Source organism: Triturus cristatus, chromosome 6 (assembly GCF_964204655.1).
Source record: "Triturus cristatus chromosome 6, aTriCri1.1, whole genome shotgun sequence".
NCBI classification, from domain to species: domain Eukaryota; kingdom Metazoa; phylum Chordata; class Amphibia; order Caudata; family Salamandridae; genus Triturus; species Triturus cristatus.
In genome coordinates this window covers 1,770,181,642-1,770,204,154 of record NC_140589.1, presented here as the reverse complement: position 1 = coordinate 1,770,204,154, position 22,513 = coordinate 1,770,181,642, and the positions used below count along the sequence as shown (strand labels likewise).

The following is a 22,513-nucleotide window of genomic DNA, read 5'->3' as shown; positions in this document are numbered from 1 at the left end:
AGAATTGCCAGAACAGAGTCCTGCAAGACCTAGCTACGGTCCCTACAGATGCTTTGCAGGAGACATGGAGGAGGGGGTTTCAGATCGAGCAGGGTAGGGAACCTACTGAAGAAGAGAAGAGGCAGTTTACAGAGAATAGACAGTCAGAGGCCCACCTTCGTCAAAAATGGAGAGAGATGTAGTCTGAGCAGCCAAAGTTGGCAAAAAAGGAGACTTGTAAATACGTTTTTGAGATAAGAACTGTTAAGGTTGGAAGGAAATAAGCTGAGTTGAGGCTTCACAAGGACCATCAGTTGACGGCCACCTGATCCGTTCACGGTCATTCATTTGCGGCACATTCTCTATATGTGGACCATTGAAGGGTTTCACAAGTGGGCAGTGTTTTGCTAAAGTCTACTGCACACCCTGTGAATCACAAGAATGTTCATTTTGGAGTTGCAGTGGTAATTGGTTACATTTATAAAGGCTATGCCAACTTCTACGGACTGAAGATTTCCTGAGTCAGCCCGAATAATTAAAGTTGCAAATAGGCTTGGCTGGGTAAGGGGTAAATATTACTGAGCCAAACAATACCATATTTTTTTATAAAAAAATAATAAACAAATATATAAATAGCTTAATGAAAGGAAGTGGTGTAGTTTTCCTTGTTATCTGTATCCCTCTCCTTCAGTTTTTCCGTCTTCCTTCAAGCCTTTTCTATTCTCTGCTTATGCCCCAAAATCGCATTACTGATGACCACTTGTAAACTCCAGAGAACATAACATAATGAACATCTCTAATTTGGTACCCTTGGAGATTTGTAGTCAGATCTTGGAAGGCTGATATTGTTGCCTGGGTCACTCACCTCTGGCATAATCTCAATCTTCTCAAAGCGGCGTTTAAAGGGGAGGGTGAGAACCTCCGCTCGGTGGTAGGACATGGGGGGTGGCTGGCAGTCTATCATCAGGTCTGTGCGATGGGATTGTGCGGGTGGGGGCTGCGTGTACTGCTCAGGACAAACAACATGGACAGGCTGTGGAAGAAATAAAGTGCAAAATCAGAGCCCATGCAGAAATCAGAACACATTTTACTCGTGGAAGTTTTGGCACACGAGATAAATAATTAAACATTCTTGGGTTAAGGCTGTGTCACAGAAAGTAATGATCAAAGCAAAGCCAGAGAAGAGGTCGGATAATAAAAGCTTTACAGGTCATAATGGAAACATATACAAAGTCAGAGAAAACTGGTGGAAATAAATGAGCCATGTAGGGACAGAATAACAAAGATCATTTCAAATTGAGTCATCAATATTTGATGTGTATACAAACAATTATAAATGAAACATCAGATCCTTTTGGTGCTGTATTTACACAGGAGAGGCAACAGTGCGCTCAGCAGCTTAGCTGAAGAATGGAACACGTGAACAGACTTTGGGGTTCTTGAGTGATAAAAACCATTTAAGCAGTCACTTCCATGTGCCTCAGAAAGCAAGCACCTGTGTCGGTAGTAATAAACTGGTCCTACAGGAAGCAAATGTTGTCCCTTCGCTTCAACACCAAAACATATAGTTTACGTATTGGTCCATGGGGGACAAAATATTCAACTAAACTCCATCGGCTACATTTGGAAGCCAACAGCATATTTATCAACTCATTACTCTTCAGCCAGCAACAGCCAAGATCATGGAGAAGCATGCGGCGGCCTGGCTGACAAAGAACCTGGGGGAATGAGTCCTCTTGGACAGTGCATAGGCGAGCCTACAACATGTCACAACACAGAAGAATGTGTCCTCTTGGACAGTGCATAGGCAAGCCTACAACATGTCACAACACAGAAGAATGTGTCCTCTTGGACAGCGCATAGGCAAGCCTACAACATGTCACAACACAGAGGCCATTTCTTTTGACCAACGTATGACTCAAAACGAAGGCTGTCAGATGACACTGTTGCTATTAAACCTCTTGGACCCTACTGATGCATTAAAAAAGGATGTTCTTGTTCGATGTCTCTCGGCAGTAGACTATGTGGGCCCGGCTCCCTAATGATTTCATTCCTTTTTGAGTGCTCAGGCGGTCTCTTTACAGTCTTATCACTCTGCAGTACAGCCGGTAATTTGTGGAGTGACACAGAGAGTCACTATACCACCTATACTTTTTCATTTGTATGTGGCACCACTGGGGTAGCTGTTCTGCTCCTTCAGATTTAAATCCTTATTACACACCAATGACATCTAGCTATTTATGCGCCTGCGTCAGGACTCGGGCAATGCCATATGGGAGCCTGCCTGACATCTATTAATTACTAAATGGCTGCCAACTGCCTAAAGATGACTGGAGACAAGAAGGAGGACGTCTTCACAGAGAGAGCGACTCTTCCCTGAGAACCTGTGCCATGGCCCTTATGCTTAGAACATATTCCAATGCCAGCAGAATAGGTAAGGGACCAGCGTATGATACCATGTTTCATTCTGATCTTTCTTTCCACCTCGAAATCCAAATCCAGAAAGCCTGGTCACTGTGTTACGTGTGACTGTGAATCCTTAGAAAAGTCCGGCTCCTTTTCCACCAGTCCTGTGAGAGTGGAGGTGATAAGAGCCTGCTTTCTGCAATGGATTGACTATGGGAATGTCATGTCCTCAACCTGCCGGAGACAGCACTGGGAAGACAGTGGCGGACTGAAAATATGGAGGTGTGGTTCGTGTTGGGACTGCAGAACTTTGACCATGTGGGCTGGAAATTCTTCCATTAGCTCCCAACTAATCAATGGGTCCACCTGAAGAGTTTATGATTCATATATGAGGTTTACTATAACCGTGGGTTTGCCTTCCAGACCAACTTGGTGATGGCCCATGCTTCTTCGAATCTTCTGCCTTTTTTCTCACTGGCTCTTCTTCTGGTTCCTTGCTTCCAGTGGTCAGGATGCAGGTTAAGACTTGTGAGGTGCTGGGCAGTTGTCTCTGAAACAGACTCCCACTGGACTTCCGCTTTACATGCTTTAATGACCGTTTCAGGAAGGACCTCAGGTCTTGGTGACGAGACATGCACAATACTGGCGCGAGTAAAGCAAATACCCATTTTCAACCTCAGTACACATCCAATTGATTGTCAGACTGAATCCCTGTTAACCAAAGGTTTGTCCTTCATCCCTCATACCAAAACCAATAGGTTTGAACTGTTTCAGGATCTAATTGCTTTTTTTAGGAAGATTAGATTACGGGCCTTTTACGAAGAACGCATGGATCAAGAACTGTCCACGTTCAATAAATCAGGTTTGAAACCCCCATCCACCTTTGTCCCCACACTTGAACAAGTGGGACCAGAGATTGCCATCTTTGAACACGTTGTGTTCAATAAGCTCACCGCTGCCGCCAAATTTATTCCGGCGCCGAAATATAATCCATCTCGGGAAGAACACCAAGCCCTAGTTGCCCTTAAAAACAATAAAGAGATCACTATCAAAGGTTGTGATAAGGGCGGAGGTATAGTGTTAATTGAAACAGAACAATATGTGACAAATATGACCACAATGCTTTCGAATAAAGATCACTATATCCCTGTATGTATTGATCCTACCAAAAGGGTGTCTAAAATGATAATGGACTTGACTAGCAGAGCACTTGATGATGGGATTATCTGTGACAAAGAATGGCAATATCTAAACGTCACGAAACCTAGGATGGCATCTATATATGGAATTCCAAAAATCCATAAAAGCACCATCAATCCGCCATATAGGCCCATTGTAACAACTATTGGGTCAGTTACAGAAACTTTGTCTAAATACGTTGACGCGATACTTCGTCCACATGTCCCTAGAATTAAATCATATATAAGGGACACGACAGATATAATCAATAAAGTGGAGCAGATACACTTTGAACAGGCCACACAACTTTTGGTCACCATGGACATAGAGGCTTTGTACAGTAACATTCCTCAGACAGCCTCTTTAGAAGCCGTGGGATGGTTCATTGAATTTTTTGACATAGACTGCCCAGCCCAGTTTATCATGGAGTGTTTACGTATTGTACTCCAAGAAAACACCTTTGAATTCAACGGATCACTATTCCAACAGACTAAAGGAGTCAGTATGGGGGCTTCGTGTGCACCCACAGTGGCCAATATTTTTATGGCACACTATGAACACCTATACATCTATAACGATGTGGCTCCTTTCAGTGAATCAGTCCTTAGTTGGTCTAGATTCATAGATGATGTTTTCTACATATGGGAGGGAACCGAAGAAGATCTGGGACAGTTTGTTTCATGGCTTAATCTTTGCGACACTAATATCCGCTTTGTAGCCAAAAGTGACAAACACAATGTGGAGTTCCTTGATGTTGTCATCAAGGCCAATGAACAGCAACTCGTGGTAGACCTATTTACGAAGCCCACTGCCCGCAACACGTTGTTGCATTTTTCAAGTTACCACCCCAGAACCCAAAAAACCACCATCCCATTTGGACAGTTCCTACGTCTTCGTAGGAACTGTACCAATCTGACAGACTATGACAAGCAATCTGCAATCATGAAAGCGAAATTTCTAACGAGAGGCTATCCAAGAAGATTGATTCGTGACTCATACAAGAGAGCACGATACTACGATCGTCAACACTTGCTTGTTAAAAAAAACCCTAAACAGCAGGATCGTCTCGTGTTCGTTACACGGCACTCCATGATGAACGAAACCGTACGCCAGATTGTTAACTCTAACTGGCATATCTTGAATGCCACTAAAAGTGAGTCAAATCAACTAGCAAAACCTATGTTTGCTTATCGGAAGAACAAAAATCTTAAGGACCTAGTAACAAGGTCTCGAATGCGACAGGTTCAATCAACCATGATGCAAACCACCATTGAAGGCATGCGTGCCCCGAAGGGGAACTTCAAATGCATGTCATGCATCGCATGTAAATTTGCACTGGAAGTAAAACAATATTCAATCAATGGTGTAAAAATAGACCTTCAGAGTTTGACAAATTGCAAAACAACCAATGTGGTGTACGCAATCCAATGCCCCTGTAATAAAACTTACATAGGTGAGACAGCTAGATCCATGGCAACGCGATTGACCGAACACAGGTCAGCAATTAGAACAAAAAAATCGCAAGCACCACTGGTACAGCACTATATAGATTGCAACCATACTACAGAGGATGTCAGATGGTTGATTCTAGAGAAGATTAATACCAATGGACCTCAGGGGACTGAAATCCGCAAAAGAAGAGAGGTTTACTGGATTTTTTCTCTAGATACGTATAAAAGAGGGCTGAACAATGAGATCCCGTGGAGTCAAGCTATTCGTTTTAATAACCAATAAACTCTCAGGATACTCTCATTTGCATCTGTCGTTGCCGGCTAGGACCTTGTTATGTTACAATACATTTTCTGTTTGCATTGCTTAACATGTAGGGAATTTATTAATAGGCACCTAGCATTTATATCGACATTAGGTTTTCTTTCAATTAAATGTATTGAGAAATATCTTAATGCATCTGCATTTCTTCCTAATAACGAATGGCCTCTATATGAGAACATGGGCGGGTCACCACTATTGCCCCTGTATCTTTTTAATGGAACGAATGACCTCTATTTGAACATAAAGGCCATTGGATACATTCAGTCACGTGTTGACGGACATCAACCAATCAGCTGTTACGTTAGGATACAAATGTGTTTCCGGGCTTGAATCCTGTCCCTGATTCGACTTCCTGTTTCGATACAGCCGGCCTAAGTGTAAAGAAAAGCGAGAGAGACCAGGTGAGCGTAGCATGACTAGATCACGGGGAGGCTTTTTTAAGACGAGAAGTATCCTCAGACGGGTTACTCTACCGCTAACATGATAACTCGTGGGCTCCTCGCACCCGTACAAGCAGCGACATATAGGCAACTCTTTTAGTTTACCTCTCTAGAGGAAATGGCTGATTATATATGCTTTTCCCCTAGATCAAATAAATCGATGAAAATAAATGGATATTTAAAAGTACGAATCGTACTGAAGCAGCCAAACAATCGACGACGAGACGTCCCGATCTAAAAGGCAGTAAGTGCTAACACGGCCAGTTTGTCTATTGCTTCCCTCATGTTTCCCGGACTCTGTACGAGTCGCGCATTTCTATCGTAAATAGGAGGGTTCCCAACGCTTGCTTATTAGTATTATCTCTTTTGCCTGTAGTTACTCTTAACGCCTTTGGAACTACGTAAATCTCTGTCACTGCCTCGGCGTTTGGTCAAGCAAGACGTCATAAATCACGTGATCACCTTTTATCCGCTCTCGAACACGGTGAAATGAAAAGGCCATTAGGAAGTCATACTGACACAGAAATCCACCACACTTGAATCGCGTGCTCGCAGCACCAAGAGACAAAAGGTAACAATTGTAATACTCTATTTGAGCTTAACACCATAGACGGTTAAAATCGATACCAAGTAAATGTAGCCTGGCCCACGAGTAGCAACTATGCTCTTAAAAGCGATACAAACCCCATATTTAATTGAGTGTTCTTCCATCATAGATCCATTGTGGCAATGTACAGTCAACCTACGGCATCGAATAAACTACGTTTTACTCCTTGAGTATAACCAAACGGGAACCTATTGACGCTGAACTGTTAAACAATAAAAAGGTATGATCTAGTGTCGTTTTTTCTTGTATATTATGACACTAAGTAGGCTTAGGACACTTAGCTATCTATAGAATTCATCTATTCATTGATTGATTCCCAACCTTGGTTGTCTTGCATGTCATAGGAATAGTATTAATTACCCCATGGGATGGTTCAGAGACCGCGCCATTTCTTATGTTCTCCTAAGGATATTCCTGTTAATAAGTGTATATTGGTCCCTAAAATACACTATTATTAACTAGTGGTAACCCATCAAAGAAAGCCTCTTGCTATGAAACATTTAGACTAATCAATATACCATAAAATGAATCTCTAGATATATCAAACATGTGTTAGATGGAATGTACTGTGTTTCGAGTAGCGCCATGTAGTCAGTAACAGAACTGGAGATAGGCTGTTTTTAAATGTAAATAATGTGTAAATAATGTACATATAAAATAGTTTTGTGTATATATTTTTTGTCTCGATGTATTGTGCACAAGAGTGACTGAAGGTATACAAACATACATAGTTTATTGTTATTTTTTCTTATTATGTTATAGGAGTAGAGAATTGTGGCTACCTGAGGAAGGCTGAACGCCGAAACGCGCGTAGTAACAAAGCCATTTTCGATAACAAACTTCTTCTTCTTTTTTGTTCGCATGAATTATTAGATGTTACAAAGCCAGCTTTGAGAAAATTCTTCTTTCTCTCTCTCTCTTTTTTTGTGCATATGAATTGCTATGTAATTATGTATTTGACCAATGATGTAAACTAGTACCTGAAGCAGGGAATACTTATGTTAAAAAAAACATTATGATAAATGATCAATTGTATATAAGTCTGTAAATATATGTATAACGCAACAAATAATTAATAAAAAGATAGAAAGTACTCAGTTCCGTTGTGGTCTTAGTTGGTCAATTAAATTGTATATCACATATGTTAACACTTATTTTATATGTTTGGTTTGTATACCAGTCCATTGTATTGCTATTAGTTTCCTATATACTGATTCACAGATAGAACATATTCCAATGCCAGCAGAATAGGTAAGGGACCAGCGTATGATACCATGTTTCATTCTGATCTTTCTTTCCACCTCGAAATCCAAATCCAGAAAGCCTGGTCACTGTGTTACGTGTGACTGTGAATCCTTAGAAAAGTCCGGCTCCTTTTCCACCAGTCCTGTGAGAGTGGAGGTGATAAGAGCCTGCTTTCTGCAATGGATTGACTATGGGAATGTCATGTCCTCAACCTGCCGGAGACAGCACTGGGAAGACAGTGGCGGACTGAAAATATGGAGGTGTGGTTCGTGTTGGGACTGCAGAACTTTGACCATGTGGGCTGGAAATTCTTCCATTAGCTCCCAACTAATCAATGGGTCCACCTGAAGAGTTTATGATTCATATATGAGGTTTACTATAACCGTGGGTTTGCCTTCCAGACCAACTTGGTGATGGCCCATGCTTCTTCGAATCTTCTGCCTTTTTTCTCACTGGCTCTTCTTCTGGTTCCTTGCTTCCAGTGGTCAGGATGCAGGTTAAGACTTGTGAGGTGCTGGGCAGTTGTCTCTGAAACAGACTCCCACTGGACTTCCGCTTTACATGCTTTAATGACCGTTTCAGGAAGGACCTGAAATTCTGTTTATTCTGCTGACCCTGTGTCTGCTGTATTTTGCTCTGCTGTCAACGTGATTGTTTTTTTTTTAAAGTTAACTTTATTGGCATTTAAATTTCATAAAAACAATATTACAGCCGAATTTTGAGACATCAAAGTGGTCCCCTATTCCCCTTTATCCATCATCTAATCGGGTTCAGTCCCATCTTGTTCGGCATTGTAAAACATTATCTGTACAAGTCATGAGATCTGAATAGGGGGAGTCAGAGTTCCCATCCTTATCCCCTCCATTGATGTCATGTGTTTCTCTGATACACTCCTCCGTGGCTTACAAACATTATGCCAATTCTAAATTGGGTATGTCCTTCCCTACCCCTCTCCCCCTCCTCTCCCTTCCCAACTATAATCCCGGCTATAATGGGCTCTTGCATGGTTATTATACACACTTCCTTAATGTCAGGCTTGTATCGTGCTGCACCCTTATCCTAATTTCCCCGTGTGGCCTAGCCCCTGTCCCGTGTGTAGACTCTTGAGTCCCTGTGTCCTGCTCCCCCTCCAGATCCTGTAACATTTGATACCATGCCTGGAGGTCTTCTTCTAGCTTTTCATCTTTACGCACCATCTTCATTCGTACCCTTTCCGCTGTTGCCCATTCGCAAATGTCCTTCATCCATTCCCCTACCTTCGGAGGTCTAGAACGGAGCCATACTATTAGGATTCATCTCTTTGCGAGCACCAATCCCAAGGAAAGAAAAGGCCTACTTAATTTTTTGTGTTTAGGAGTAGGTATTAGGCCGGGCAGCACCTGTCGGATCTCTTTAGGGATCACCTACCCTGTAGCTCTCTGAAGGTGTGTTATCACCACATCTCAATAGGGCCTAAGTGTCGGACACCCCCAAATCATATGGAGGAAGTCACCCGCCTGTGATCTACATCTTGGACACTCATCACTTTGGGTTGGGTAAATTCTATGCAATCTACGTGGGTTGAGATACACATGGTGAAATATATTATATTGCTACAGTTACCACAGGCCACTGGGGTGGCCACGCCCACATGGGTGGGGACTTTATCATAAAAGCTGCTAGTTGCAAACAAAGCCGTGCCGATCACTCTGCAAATGCCCGTGACCCTTGACAAAGTGCTTTCAGCATGAAACGCGTCGGGTGGGACATTGATTGTGAAACGCTGCTGCTGTCCTGAAAGCGGTTTCCACATTAAATCAAAGGCATATGAACTCAAACCTTCGTGGGCTTCCTCATTTGCAGGCAACTTTTTGATTGGATACATACATATATATGTCTATCCAACATACACACATATCCTACACACAGTGCTTGGTCTATAAATTAGATGAAAGGAAAATATTTTTTGTTCATTTTGCTCCTCTCTGGGATAAGACAAATGTATTGCGCAGGGGATGACCAGAATAACAACAAAGTCCATGACCTCTTGTGCTTTTTACTCTCCTAGTTGCTGGATACAGATGAGTACAAAAGAAGTCCATACCCACCATGCTCTAGAAGCCTCAACCAACTACATTCAGCCACCCACTGCTAGCGCCAGAAGACGGCACAGCATCTTCTCATACTCTAAAGTGCATAGCATCCTCATTCACTCAGACTCGGTAGTACACTATGATATAACACACCACACTCCCTACACAAGTTGCAACACCTCTCTTCCATACAACAAAACCACAAGGAGCTGCACAACCTACATATTTGGCAGAGCTGTGGTCATACGCGCACTCATTCACCACATAGGAAGCATCATCACTCACCAAAGGCAGACGATTCATCAAACACCCTTCACGTACCCACCTTCATTTACCACATGGGGAAACTACTACATTTTGTGTAGGGCAGACAAACAGTAAAGCGGTCTGCCTGCAGGGGTCCTCATTCCTAAATGCAGAAACAACCACATTGCTTATTTCAGCCTGACAACATTTTGTGGACATCAGTAATGAACTTATCACACATTTCATCAGGGCATCACCAATTTCAAAATCATAAATGAATCGACTCCCCTTTTCAGGGAATTAAAATCTTTTTCACCAACAACCCTTTCAGCATCAAATACTCCACTTTATAAAACATTGTATTACTTCTACATAGCAATATACAGCATAATAATAGCAAGTAGATGAAAACAATATGTGGCATAGACACCTGATAAGGTCCACAACCCCCTCACCTATCACTGCTCAATTGCCTGAACACAGGGAACACAAAAAGCTATACATTTTCAAACCCAAAAAACTGGCCAAAACACACAAAAGTTCTCTCCACTTATCCTCCTTCTCTAAACAAGCAGTACTTTGATCTTTTGATACAGGATTCCAAACAAACAACAGCAGGGTGGGGCACTCTCAACAGTTAAGCACATGAGAATGAGTCATTCTGAACCTATCAGATACATCCTTCCAGCAGGATTTCAGTAAACAGCCTCACCATGAAAGAATGGACCCATGTACTGGCATAGAAACACAGCTTTGTATGGGGGAAAACCATGTTTGAAATGTTGATCCTAGTCTTGGGAGTCCATCACCACTCAGAACACCACAAAGACAGTCAAGCAAGGAATCTTCAAGTTCCAGCTACCACAGGATTACCTCTCTGCGCGAGGCACACCGCAGCCAAGCCTCGCACACAAATGTAATTTCAGGTACCACACTGGCTAATCGGACAAGCACAAAACATAGTCCAGCATGAAAGTGTAAAGGTCCTTAACATGCATGGTGGTTTAAACAGATGTCTAGTCACCTACCTAGCAAAACTAATCCTTCTAATCCTCTCGAGAGGCCACAGGAGCACCAACCTAGACAGCTCTACTAGTGCAGCACTTCCTATGACACAGCCGCATACACAGTATAAAAATCCAATCCTTTACACTAGAGCGGCATGTACAACAACATGCCTCCACAAATGCTGATGGCAGATGTAGAAGCCATTGGATCACCACCACACGCATACCTTTTTTTTTAAAGGCAAACTCCATAAACTTCTCAGAAAATGAACAGTCCTTTAACCCAGCATCTCTAACAGTGGAAGTTTCTCAGTAGACCATTATGAAAGACCACACTTGGTCCTTACCTTCGTTACGGAACCTTGGGATAAGCTAGCTGCTACTTCTTTTTTCGCCACGATCCTTTCCACTTCGATGATTCATTTCTGTGTTATGGCAAGCCACGGCACTTCTCAGGGTTCCCCATGGTAATCATTGCTTGCTGACTGACAGCTGTTCCTCTTTGAAGGCAGTCTTCTCTACTCAGGCAGCTATTTTCCCTTCCACGCAACAGCATTCAGATCTCCAGTCACTTTCATCAACACATATGGAGACATGTGCGACACACTTAGAAGTCCACATCAGCAATGTAATAACAGAGCCCTCGGCCTCTTGAAGAAAAGAGGGTCCTTAATGGTCTTAGATGCAGGATACCCCCTATCAGATGCTAGTATCTTCATAAACCTAGCTCTCTCACCCACTAGAAGAACCTGCAGGGCACACAGAACCTTCCCACTTCACAGTGTCAAGACTCACTTGGATATCACGTGGGAAAAGCTAGGATGTAAGAGCCAACTTCCTGGACCCAGTCAGAGGCAAAAAAGTTAATAGAAGTATCCAATCCAGAACCTTCCTGTGGTTCTTTCAAGAGGTTAATTTAAGCAACTGACAGGGATTTTCTCTCTCATTTGTGTAACTGGTTAGTGGTGCAGAGCTTGAAACTTTAAAGGTACTGTAACAAAGGAAACAAATAATTTTTGGGGTGACAGACTTGGAATGGTATTTTTAGGTCCCTCAAATCCCAAGTTGTTGCTGGAGAGTGAGGCAGGTGTCAAACATCAACGAGGGACATACAACCAGCCTTCACACATTATTGTGAATTTAGGCTTGTGATCTGCACCATAGAGAATATGAACCATTGTTATTCTCTTGGTTATCAAGGATGCATTTTATTGTAATTAGCTTTGGTTGTGTCAGACAGAAGCAGAATACTTGGGCATCAATTAGACTTTGCCATAACAGTGCATCTACCCAAAAAATCTGAAATATCAATGGATGCCCTGTCTGTCAATCTTGAAGTTGACTCATTTCGATTAGGGGTGGGGGATCCACTTGATTTCTGACAATGCAGCCTCAGGTGGAATCCTATGCTGGTGGCACATTCTCCAGAGGACCGCCAGCTACAAAGCGATGGAATGCTGGCCCCATGTGGGGAGGACCTTACAACTGATTTTTCATGCTCACTACTTCCCTGCAAGACACAGTGTTTGCGAGCATGAACATATCCGAAACTTCTCCCACCTACTGGGAGAACATTTCCAGTACATCAGGGACATTTGTTTTAAGAAACAAACAATGAATTTGGGGATACGTTTTTGAAAAGAAAAAAAAACCGAGCCACCATGAAATGGAGGGCGGAATTAGCAATTTTGCTTAAAGTGATCCTATCATGTTAGGAGCAACACTTTTGGCAAAATATTCACAGCCACAAAGGTGGGGATCACTGGATACAGAAGGCGGCTTACCATCCATCTGGCAAAAGAGAGTCCTTCACCACCCCGGCAGATTGCAGCATTGTCTGACAATGGTAAATGATGGGGTGGCTGTGATCCATGAGCATATTTATTCTTTTGATTAAGTTTATATTTTACAGTGGCATGTTAGATAGGACTGGTCCTACAGGTAGTTTAAAGCAGGACCAGCACCGGATACACAGAGCCTTTAAACCCTGCAATACTTTGACAAAAAACACAAAAAACAAAAGTAGGGAGATGGAGGCGATGTCGGCTAAGAAAATAAAACAGAAAAAATAACAATGGAGAGAAGTATAATCTATAATACATGACCATGGGTTGTTTTTTTAAATCCAAATTGAAAGGCAATTTATATTAATAAAGAAATCAAGAAATTACGGCTATTTCAAGGAATGCAACCTTAGTCCCCGGTCTCCTTTTGCATGCTATTGAGATGCAGACAATTCTGGCCAGGTCTGCTGAACGTTTGCCCAGGGCTTCAACACCTATTTCCCTCTGCAGAACAGTAAATATTAATTTCACATGTATAATATTATGCGCACCCGTTGACTGTGGAGAGTCCATTCATCAGACCCCTTCCACACCTTCTGCTTTTGATCCATCCTAATTCCCCCAACACACCTTCATACATCATTCTCGGCCATACCTGTCAGACCCCTTTCTCTCTCTGGAGGCCAAGTAAGTAAAGGTCATTATATCTGCATTTCAGAGCATGACTGATTATAGCCAAGGTCTCAGAAGCCTGATTGATGAAAGAAGCTGCTCAGCCTTCGGTATAATAAGAGCTTCCTAATGGCTTTGAACATGGGACGTAAAGCACGGTGCAAACCAGTCTTTAAAGGAGCAGCGTGTGGAATACCGGCTCGAATGAACACACAACTGCGACTCCAATCAACAGAGAACGTCAACCAGTCGTTCATCTGTATCAATGAGCAAATTGTTTATTGCCATTATCAGTATTAGGCACAGTCCTAAAATTGCGCACAGCTAATACAAATCAGTACAAAACCTTGCTTCACAGCAGCAGTGCTTCAAACACCGTTTCATTAGTACAACACAGGAGTGGCCACCTGGTACCCAAGTGCGTCTTATTCGACAGCAGCATCAGTAGCGTTGTACATAGTAGAGTATCACCTCCATAAAGTTCAAATTAACGCAATAAAGCCAGTAGAGCAGAGGTCTCCAACCTTTTCTGTAACTGGAGCTACTTGTGTTCAAGGAAAGTCCACCCGAGTTATTAGCAACTTTTATCGCTGTAAAATAGTGACCACTTATGATATAATTCCACCATGTCAACCCAGAGCAGCATTATCAGTCGTGACCACCCAAGTATTTCAGGTGAGAGTACCAGCAGAAACGCTGTGAAAAAGCTTATCAATATTAAAGGCTTTCACCTATCCAATAAAATAACAGGCAAACAATCATATTCCCTCTGGTGCAAAGGACATAATCACAGCTATAACTTTCTCCAGCTCAGCTTGGATTGACATCCAAGTTTCAACTTTAAAAGTGTCTGTAATTGCAACCTTTCTGTCTTTATTAGCATATCAGTTTGCGACAATACACACACACGTTTCTAAAAAATCCCAATTTCCATTGTGGGCAGACAAACGCAAATTTCTAGAATAAAAAACCCTTCTGAAAAAAATATATTTTTTTGCCTTCAAAATAGCAGTTTTCATTTTTCAGGAAATAAAGTCCCTAAACAGCAGTTTGTCATTTTTATCTAGTACTCACATATACAAATGGCTCATGTAGGAGTCTGGCTCAGTATATAGTGTCCACCTATGGTGAGGCACTGTGCACTGAGTTCAGGCAACCCCCAGTGATAGTGTTTAGGTCCCTGAAAACCAGAGCGCTCAAGGGGTAGCTGTGGAGAGCAGCTAAAGCTTATTCAGGAGGGATGTAAAGCAAGTGGATGTGCCACTGTTGTCAGTCAGTAAGCTTTTCACACAAGAAAGAACCTCACCAGGTGAGTATAAAAATACTTTGTATTTATTAGTACACACTAGACACTAACATGGTATATCTCCTGCCCGGAGATATCAATTACACACAAGAAATACTTTACAAAGATGTAAGTAGCATAGAAAAACACATAGGGCCCAACCGGGATGCCGAACCATGTTCTAAAATAGTGGAATAAGAGGTAAGTACCAAAACGGGACTAGTACCCAAGGATGGAGGACCCCAGGGGAAACATGGTACCACCCAAGGTGAGTAGCCAGGGACCCCAAGGCGCCTGAGTGCAGAGTATTTGAACCGGGTCCAACGTCCATAGAATAACACAGGGTAAGTCGTAGATGGAACTTTAGAGCTCTAGGACCCTTCCCAAAAGACTCAGAAGGAACCACTTGGTTCAAGGAAGGTTGGAGAGGCACCCCACCCGTGGATACACCAGGAACCAGGATACCTACACCAGGGAGCCCAGGTGCACAGGGGTGAAGTAGAGTCAGAAACGCCCATAGACACCAATGGAGGTTCGTGGAAGATCTGCAGCTACAGCGCCTCGTGGACCAGGCTGGTTGAACCAGGGCGTGGAATCTAGACGAGAAGAACCTGAAAGCAGAGGGATTGAGTCCAAACCACGCGGAGGTGACCAGGAGGCATGGGAGCATAATACTAGCCGTGGTTGGAGGTTCTTGCTGTAGCAAGGTGAGGATGAGGCAGCAGCTGTGGAGCCAAGGCAACGATGCAGGAGCACAGGAGCCGTCCAAGAGCTGTCCCACGCTGGTCGATGAGTACAGGAAGGTCAGTGGCCAGAAGGACCACCAACAAGCCTTGGTAAACGCAAACAACAGTTTGCAGTAGAGGATGCTTTGTTGCACACCAGTAAGGTCTGTGGGGCTAACCCAGCAAGGATAAGTCAGGGGCGGCTCTCAGCACGCAGGAGAGCCAGCAGGAATCTATGGATCCCCCTCGAGGACCCTCTGGCAGCAGGCACAAGGAGTCGCAAGGAATCCTCAACAGGCACACAGGAGTTGAAGACCCACGATGCAGAGGATGCAGGCGGGACATAATTCTTGGAGCTGTAGAGCGCTGGAGGCTGGGGCTTCTTGGAGCGTGATAACGGCAAACAGACAAGCGGTGCACAGGTAGGCGGTTCACGTCGGCTGAAGAGGGATTACAGTTGCCCAAGTTTCAGGGAAGACTAGTCAGGTCTCTGGAGAACCAACAAACCCCAACCTGTGTTGCAGAGCCGGGCGATGTCCGTGGGACAACAGGATCAGCAAACAGGTTGTCGTTGTACAGATGCCTGCGAATGCAAAAGTGACTCCTACACTCCAAGGGAGACTCCTTCTGCCTGGGATGCAGGCTGAGTCTTGCGTGACTCAGAGGTTGCACAGCCATGGAGTTGTAGAATTTAAAAAAGCACAGGGACAAAAATGCAGCAGGAATCTTCCTACTGGAGAAATCTTGTTGAAGGTCCTGGCATGAAGAACAGCAGAGTTCCAGAGTGCACCAAGAGAAGAGTCTTTGGACAATCTTCAGACGACAGGCAGTAGGATCTAGAAGTTGTTGTAGGGACGAATCTAAGGACCCACCGTCAGGGGAAACTCTTAAGTAACCCTAAAAAGGGGAAGGACCTCATCTCTGGTGACCCACCTATCAGAGGGGGCCAGAGACGCTAATTAGCTGGCCTAACCAGTCAGATGATCCCAGAGGCCAAGATTCAACATGGCAGAATCAAGTGGCCACCTGGACGAGCTCTGGGCACTTCCCTAGGGAGCAGCTGGAGAGGGGTGGACACTCCCCTGACCTTTGTCTGGTTTTATGCCAGAGTGGGAGCCAAGGGCTCCTGAATCTAAACAAAACTGGTTTATGCGATGAGGGTACCAAATGTGCCCTTCAATACAGTCTATGTGGGGCTTGAAAGCGCCCCCACCCTACCTAATTCTAAAGAAGAGGTAGTCACTCCTCTCTTTTGCAGGAAATCCTTTGTTCAGCTTCCAATGCCCAAGTAAAGCTCATCAGTAGGGGGGATGACACTGTCTAGGTTCGACAGCAGCGCGGGCTGGCAGGCAGACCCTGTAAGGCTACACAGGTAGGTATTTTGGGGGTCCTCTAAGAAGCCCTCTAGCGCATGGTATCATGGAACTAACACTGGAATCGGTGTAGTTGCATGATTCCAACATGTTTGATACCAAACATGACCAGGTGTGGGGCTGCCAATATGTAGCTGGACGACTCGACTTGCCAGTGTCCACCACATACCTTATAATGGCTGTCCAGCACATACAAAACCCAGAAAATGGAGTCCGGGGTTTGTAGGGGTACCTCTGCTTATACAGGGGTACCCACACACTAAGAACCATGCACCCTGCCCTTGGATTGAAGGGCCTACCAAAAGGAGTGATTTGTAGGTTAAAAGTGCAGTGATCGGGATATAAGGGAAACCATATATCCAAAGTGACAAGTGCAAGCTCTATTTCGCGCAGACTGCAATGGCAGCTATGCATACACCGTTTGCACAGGCTCCTGTGGGTGGCATAATATATGCTGCAGCCCATAGGAGACTCCTGGTGTACTAATGCCCTGGGTACCTCAGTACCATATACTAGGGACTTATAATGGTACCCCAGTATGCCAATTGTGGGGTGTACAAAGTACTTACAAGAGAATATAGAGGAGAGAGCACTGCCACAGGGGTCCTGATTAGCAGGATCCAAGTGCACTACAGTCAAAACATGCAGACACCAAGCAAGAAGTGGGGGTATCTATGCCATAAAGACCCTACTTTCCTACACCTCACATGAACATATTCTTCTTCAAATGTCAAATGTGTAAGTATTACAATCATAGCCCATAGAAGCTCACCATAACACCTAGTATGCCGTTTAGTACTAACACCTAGTATGCCTTTAATATGCTAATAATGGCCCCAGTTATACCCGGACCACAACTGCGTCTAAGCTGCACACCATAATGGCCAGGATGCCCACAATTTATCAGCCGTGGGGATTATTATGTGAGGAGAGGCCGTTAGGTTAGAGATGAGAAAAATCAGTTTAGTCGTGCTCTTAATATGTCAATGATGGATGCAATTTTGCCACAACTATACCAAAAATATTCCAAATACTCAAGGATGGCAAACACACGGCTCTTAGTAGTCTCAGCTCTAGACCCACACCCTGCTCTTCTCAGCTCTTGGGCTGATAATGTACCCAACTAATACATTTTCACTCTGCTGGGTCAGCACCGGTTACTGCTCAGGCTACTGCTGGCACTTTTCTTTCATGTCCCATTGTCCACAGACATGCAGTGAATGACAAAGAAGGCTCTACAACTGGGCCAGTTTCTCCTTCTGAATTAGCTACACAGATGGTCAGGAGGCAGATTCAGTAGACAGATACAGTGTGTGTTTAAGTGTTACTATGGGGCTCTGCCTATGCTTTGGCACTGGGCTTGGCTTCATCTCTGAGGGTGCTGGTGAGCTTCAAGCACCTACCAAGCTACTCGTTGGAGATCCCTGTAATAGAGTAACACACAAATTGAGTACCAGTTCAGATGAGTGCCAAGTTAGTAGAGCATCAAGTAAGTAGAATGCCAGGTCCGTAGAGCACCATGTACGTAAGAGCACCGCATACACCATATAGCTCTTAGTCCCTACTGCACCCAGTCCTTACAGTTTCTAGTCCCTAGAGCACTGGTTTAGTACACCACCAAGCTAGAAACGCATTGAGTCAATAGAGAGCCATACCAGTGGAAAATGCAGTCTGTAGAGCATCTTTTCTTTACAGCACCCAGGCCGTACAGCACTGTCAGAACAGCATCAAGTCAAAACAACATGAAGTCAGTAGTCAATTATTAATACCATCTCAATAAGATCTACCACAACAGACAGCATTTCAGCAAAGTTTCAGATTTACTGTCAAATGTGTAGTCAATTGCATGGGGGGCTTATTATGGTCATTCCTTGTTTACTATGTACAATGACTTCATATGGGGGTTTATTTAGGGAGCAACTGAACACCACATATATTTGAAATTATATGTACAATGATTTAAATCAAATTTTGTGTTTCAATGCACTTAAATGGGACACTCTCAAACATGTTTATATAGACAATATGCAAAGGCTTTAGCTCTTTCAACAATGTAGAGGCTGCCTCAGCCTCGCACACCAGAATCCCTCTTCTCAAAAAAGCTGTATTTGAAAAATTCTGTTTCAAATGTAAGTTTATTGCTTCTACGTTGAAAAAACCCTAAATAGCAAAGACAATATAGTAATTACAATTTTACAAACATGGGACACAGCATACATATACAAAATAGAACTTTACATACATTATTGCGAAGAATAATATAATACCATGTACACATTTCCCAGAATAGCCCCTAAATACAAAATCTAAAATACAGGCAGTCACCAATCTGTGAAGCCAATGAATATTTACGTTACGGGGTAGTTTACTATAAGAACTAACTGCCAGAAAGGTACGAAACATGCATCCTGTTGCTTTTTTAGTACAGAATCTTGAAAATTGCCCCTTCTATTACAATGCATGTTCCCCCTCTTTAGATCTTTCTCAAAGAATCGTACTCTAATGTCTAGAGGCGAAAGTCAAAGACACATTATAAGGGTGAATGATTCAGCTTCTTAACAAAAAATGTGATACAATTTGCTATATTTAATATTTTCATAATCCCACCACAAAGTTGTTAAACCAAACACATATGAGTGGCCGATTTTAGGGCCTGATTACAAGTCAAGTGGAATGAAATTAACACATGCTTGAGTTATTATTAGTGGTTAAGCTTTTCCACACCCAGATTTACCAGGTGTGGAAGAACCGGGCACACTTTTTCCAGCTCAAAAATCGCATGAGACTTTAGCTGCAGAAGCAGTCAAGGCTTAAGCTGTGTGTTTTTTTTCTCATAGAGGGAGCATACAAGGCTACTCCCTCTTATAAAAAACACACTTTTCCTACCCTTGCCTACTCTCCCTGCAGCCCCCTCAATCACCCACCACCCCACGCCCAGGCTCCCGCATATGTTCACCACCTGCTCAGAGCAGGTGGCTATGTATGCAGTAAAACTGCATGGAATAGTGGATTCCATGTAGTTTTATGGCCAGTAACATCGGCCCACATGGTAATTCCCTATTCCGTGGGGTTTTAATTGTAATTGCAAGTAAAGTAAACAGTTAACTCACATTCAATTTTACTATGCAATAAAATAGCCCCAGTACTGTGAAACTCATAATTAGGGCCTAAGTGTCTCAAATGATAGTGGAAATAGTCATGGTGACCCTTAGGCAACATTGGCACAATTACGTTGTGTAATTAGGGGCTCATGTCCGAGGTATTCATCCCTACAACTCCTTAAAACTCTTCTATTTGGGGGGCGTGGCTTGCAGCCAACAGCAATGGTCGCAGCCTAGGAGAGCTCCGCGGTAACCAGCGTCTCTCCCCATAAATCCTGGCACGAATCCGCTACCACGGCACAGGGAGATTCCAGAACCGGTTGTCGGAAGGCCTCAGAAGCAATCGATAGCCGTCTGGGGCCATCGCAACCGCTGGAAAGACCGCATTGACGAGGCCTGGCCTGCTTCCGAGGGCCGCGACCGGGGACTCAAATATAGTAGAGCGGCGCGAGAAGAAGAGACTGGAAGTAGGGAACACCACAGCGGCCGCGGCGAATGAGACAGAGACGGCGGGGCTTTGGCCCAGGGACGAGAGGCGGGCGGCCCCCACCCGGCACCGCTCCGAAGGGATCAGGGACTCGGGTTTGTGCTCCGACGCAACGTGACCTCCCAAGAAAGCACCAGGCAGCGGGACGCGGTAAACACAGGGAGAGAAGGAGGGAGAGGCCGATCGAACGCATCGGGCTGCAGAGGGAATTCGGGGAGGGAAAGAGCACAGGAGCTCAAATTCCTGACTGAGGAGAAAATGAGCCTGTAAGAGAGAGGGAGACCTAGCATGCGGACCTTGATGCCGGCCCCCGTGTTTGCTGCATGGCCTTGAGCTCGGGCCTGTCCTGCACAGACTGTGATATAGGCGGTGACATGGTACTGCCCTATAGCAGCCTACCGCTTGAAGCATAAGAAGAAAGGTGTAGAGGCTCAGGGTGGCTTGCAGAGGGTGACGAACAGCTAAAGGAGGTAGAGTGAAAGTAGAAGCGGCTTGTTTACACGCTGAGCCCCCCTCATAGACCTTCCCTGATATAAAGGAAAACGGACCATATAGCCACACTGCAGCTGGATCCAGGCTGCCAAAGTGCTAGTCAATACGGTAACAGATGCTGGCTCTGTTGAGGGCATATCAAGGATAAGACACCCTGCATAGGAGGCGGCGGAGGGAGGAGGGAAAACCGAAAGGCCGAGCGCTGAAACTCCCTGCGCAGTCTGGCAGTGGCGATTACCGAACTCCCTACCGCCTAACAACTACGCCAACCGGCAGGACCGGCCACCATGGGAGGAAGAGGCCAACGCGGGACACAAGCAACAAAATTAGAAAAATATGCCTACCGTGGAGATAGACCGCGGACCCCGGAGACTCACAGGAGAAGTGAGGATGAGGATGAAGCGCACTCAGACCAACCTAAAGAAATAACTTTGCACGATGTAATGCGCACGCTGACGCAAATGCAAACATCGATAGGAACGATATCCACGGACATCACACTGCTGCGGGCAGACGTGTCTAAAATCAGTGGCTGGGTTAAAGAGGTGGAGGAAACAACGGCAACATTGTCCACGGAGACAGCGACACTGCAAAAAAGAGTAAGGTCTCTGGAAAGAGTTCAGAAACAATTAGAGGCGAAACTTGACGACCAGGAAGGGCGCTCACGACGCAATAATATACGCCTAGTGGGAGTGCCAGAGACCATACGCGGTCCGGCGCTAGACCTGTTTGTGGAAGACCTTGTAAAAAATAAACTCCAACCTCGAGGATTATCGAGTTTCTTCTCGGTTGAACGTGCCAGGTGGGCTGCCCAAGCCGGGGGAGCCCCGCCGCGGCCTATATTAGCGCGAATCTTTAACTTCCACGACCGAGACGCCGTCCTGCAGACAGCGCGCGTAGCTCCCCCACTACAAGTCGATAATAGTAAAGTAGAGATATACCCGGACTACACAGCGCTAGTAACAAAGCAACGACGTGACTTCCTGGAGGTAAAGAAAGAGCTCCGAAAGTGAGAACTCAAATACGCAATGCTTTTCCCCGCAAAACTGAGGGTAGAGGCAGAGGGAAAGACGTGGTTCTTCACATCGCCGGAGGAGGCGACGGGATGGCTGGAGGGATGGCGCAAGACTAAAGGAAACCGAGGATCGGCACAGAGGCACGGACAATCCATGGAAAAAGCAGCGGAATCAGACTCATCAGGAAAGGGGGCAACCGGTGGTACACGAAACCACAACGTACAGGAAGATGCAAATGAAGCATAAATGGCATAGGCAGGGACATGGCAGCCAGAACTTGTCCCGAGGGAGTGGCCCCGAGGTGTAGATTAGGGCCGCCTACTTCGCAGTTGAACTGAGATGCTGGCTCCTCGGTGTCGAGAGGTGGTGTCGTACTGGTGGAAGCTGTAAAAAGAGGCTTACGAGATAGAAGAAAGAGATGTTTTTACAGCCGTGGAAATACTGCACTTCTGAGGGGGAGACCGGGACTGGTCGCAAATGGCTTCTCCCCCCCCCCCCCCCCCCCCGGCACGCAAGTACAAAGTTCTGGGGACTAAGCACTCTGCTCAGTTAGGGTGGTGGGTAGTTTGGAATCCGCCGGGCAGGGAAGCAGGGAGGTGGGTGGGGGGCAAGGGTAGTTCATAG

The 22,513-nt window shown here is 44.7% G+C and overlaps 1 protein-coding gene across 1 annotated transcript in view; it reads right to left on the bottom strand.

Annotated features, from left to right (window-relative positions):
• Window positions 1–22,513, bottom strand: part of INTS9 (integrator complex subunit 9) — a 421,484-nt gene that overhangs the window by 64,187 nt on the left and 334,784 nt on the right. Inside the window, exon 14 of the mRNA XM_085613054.1 lies at window positions 845–1,012. Coding sequence (XP_085469180.1) covers window positions 845–1,012 — 168 coding nt within the window. The remainder of the gene's footprint in view (window positions 1–844; window positions 1,013–22,513) is intronic.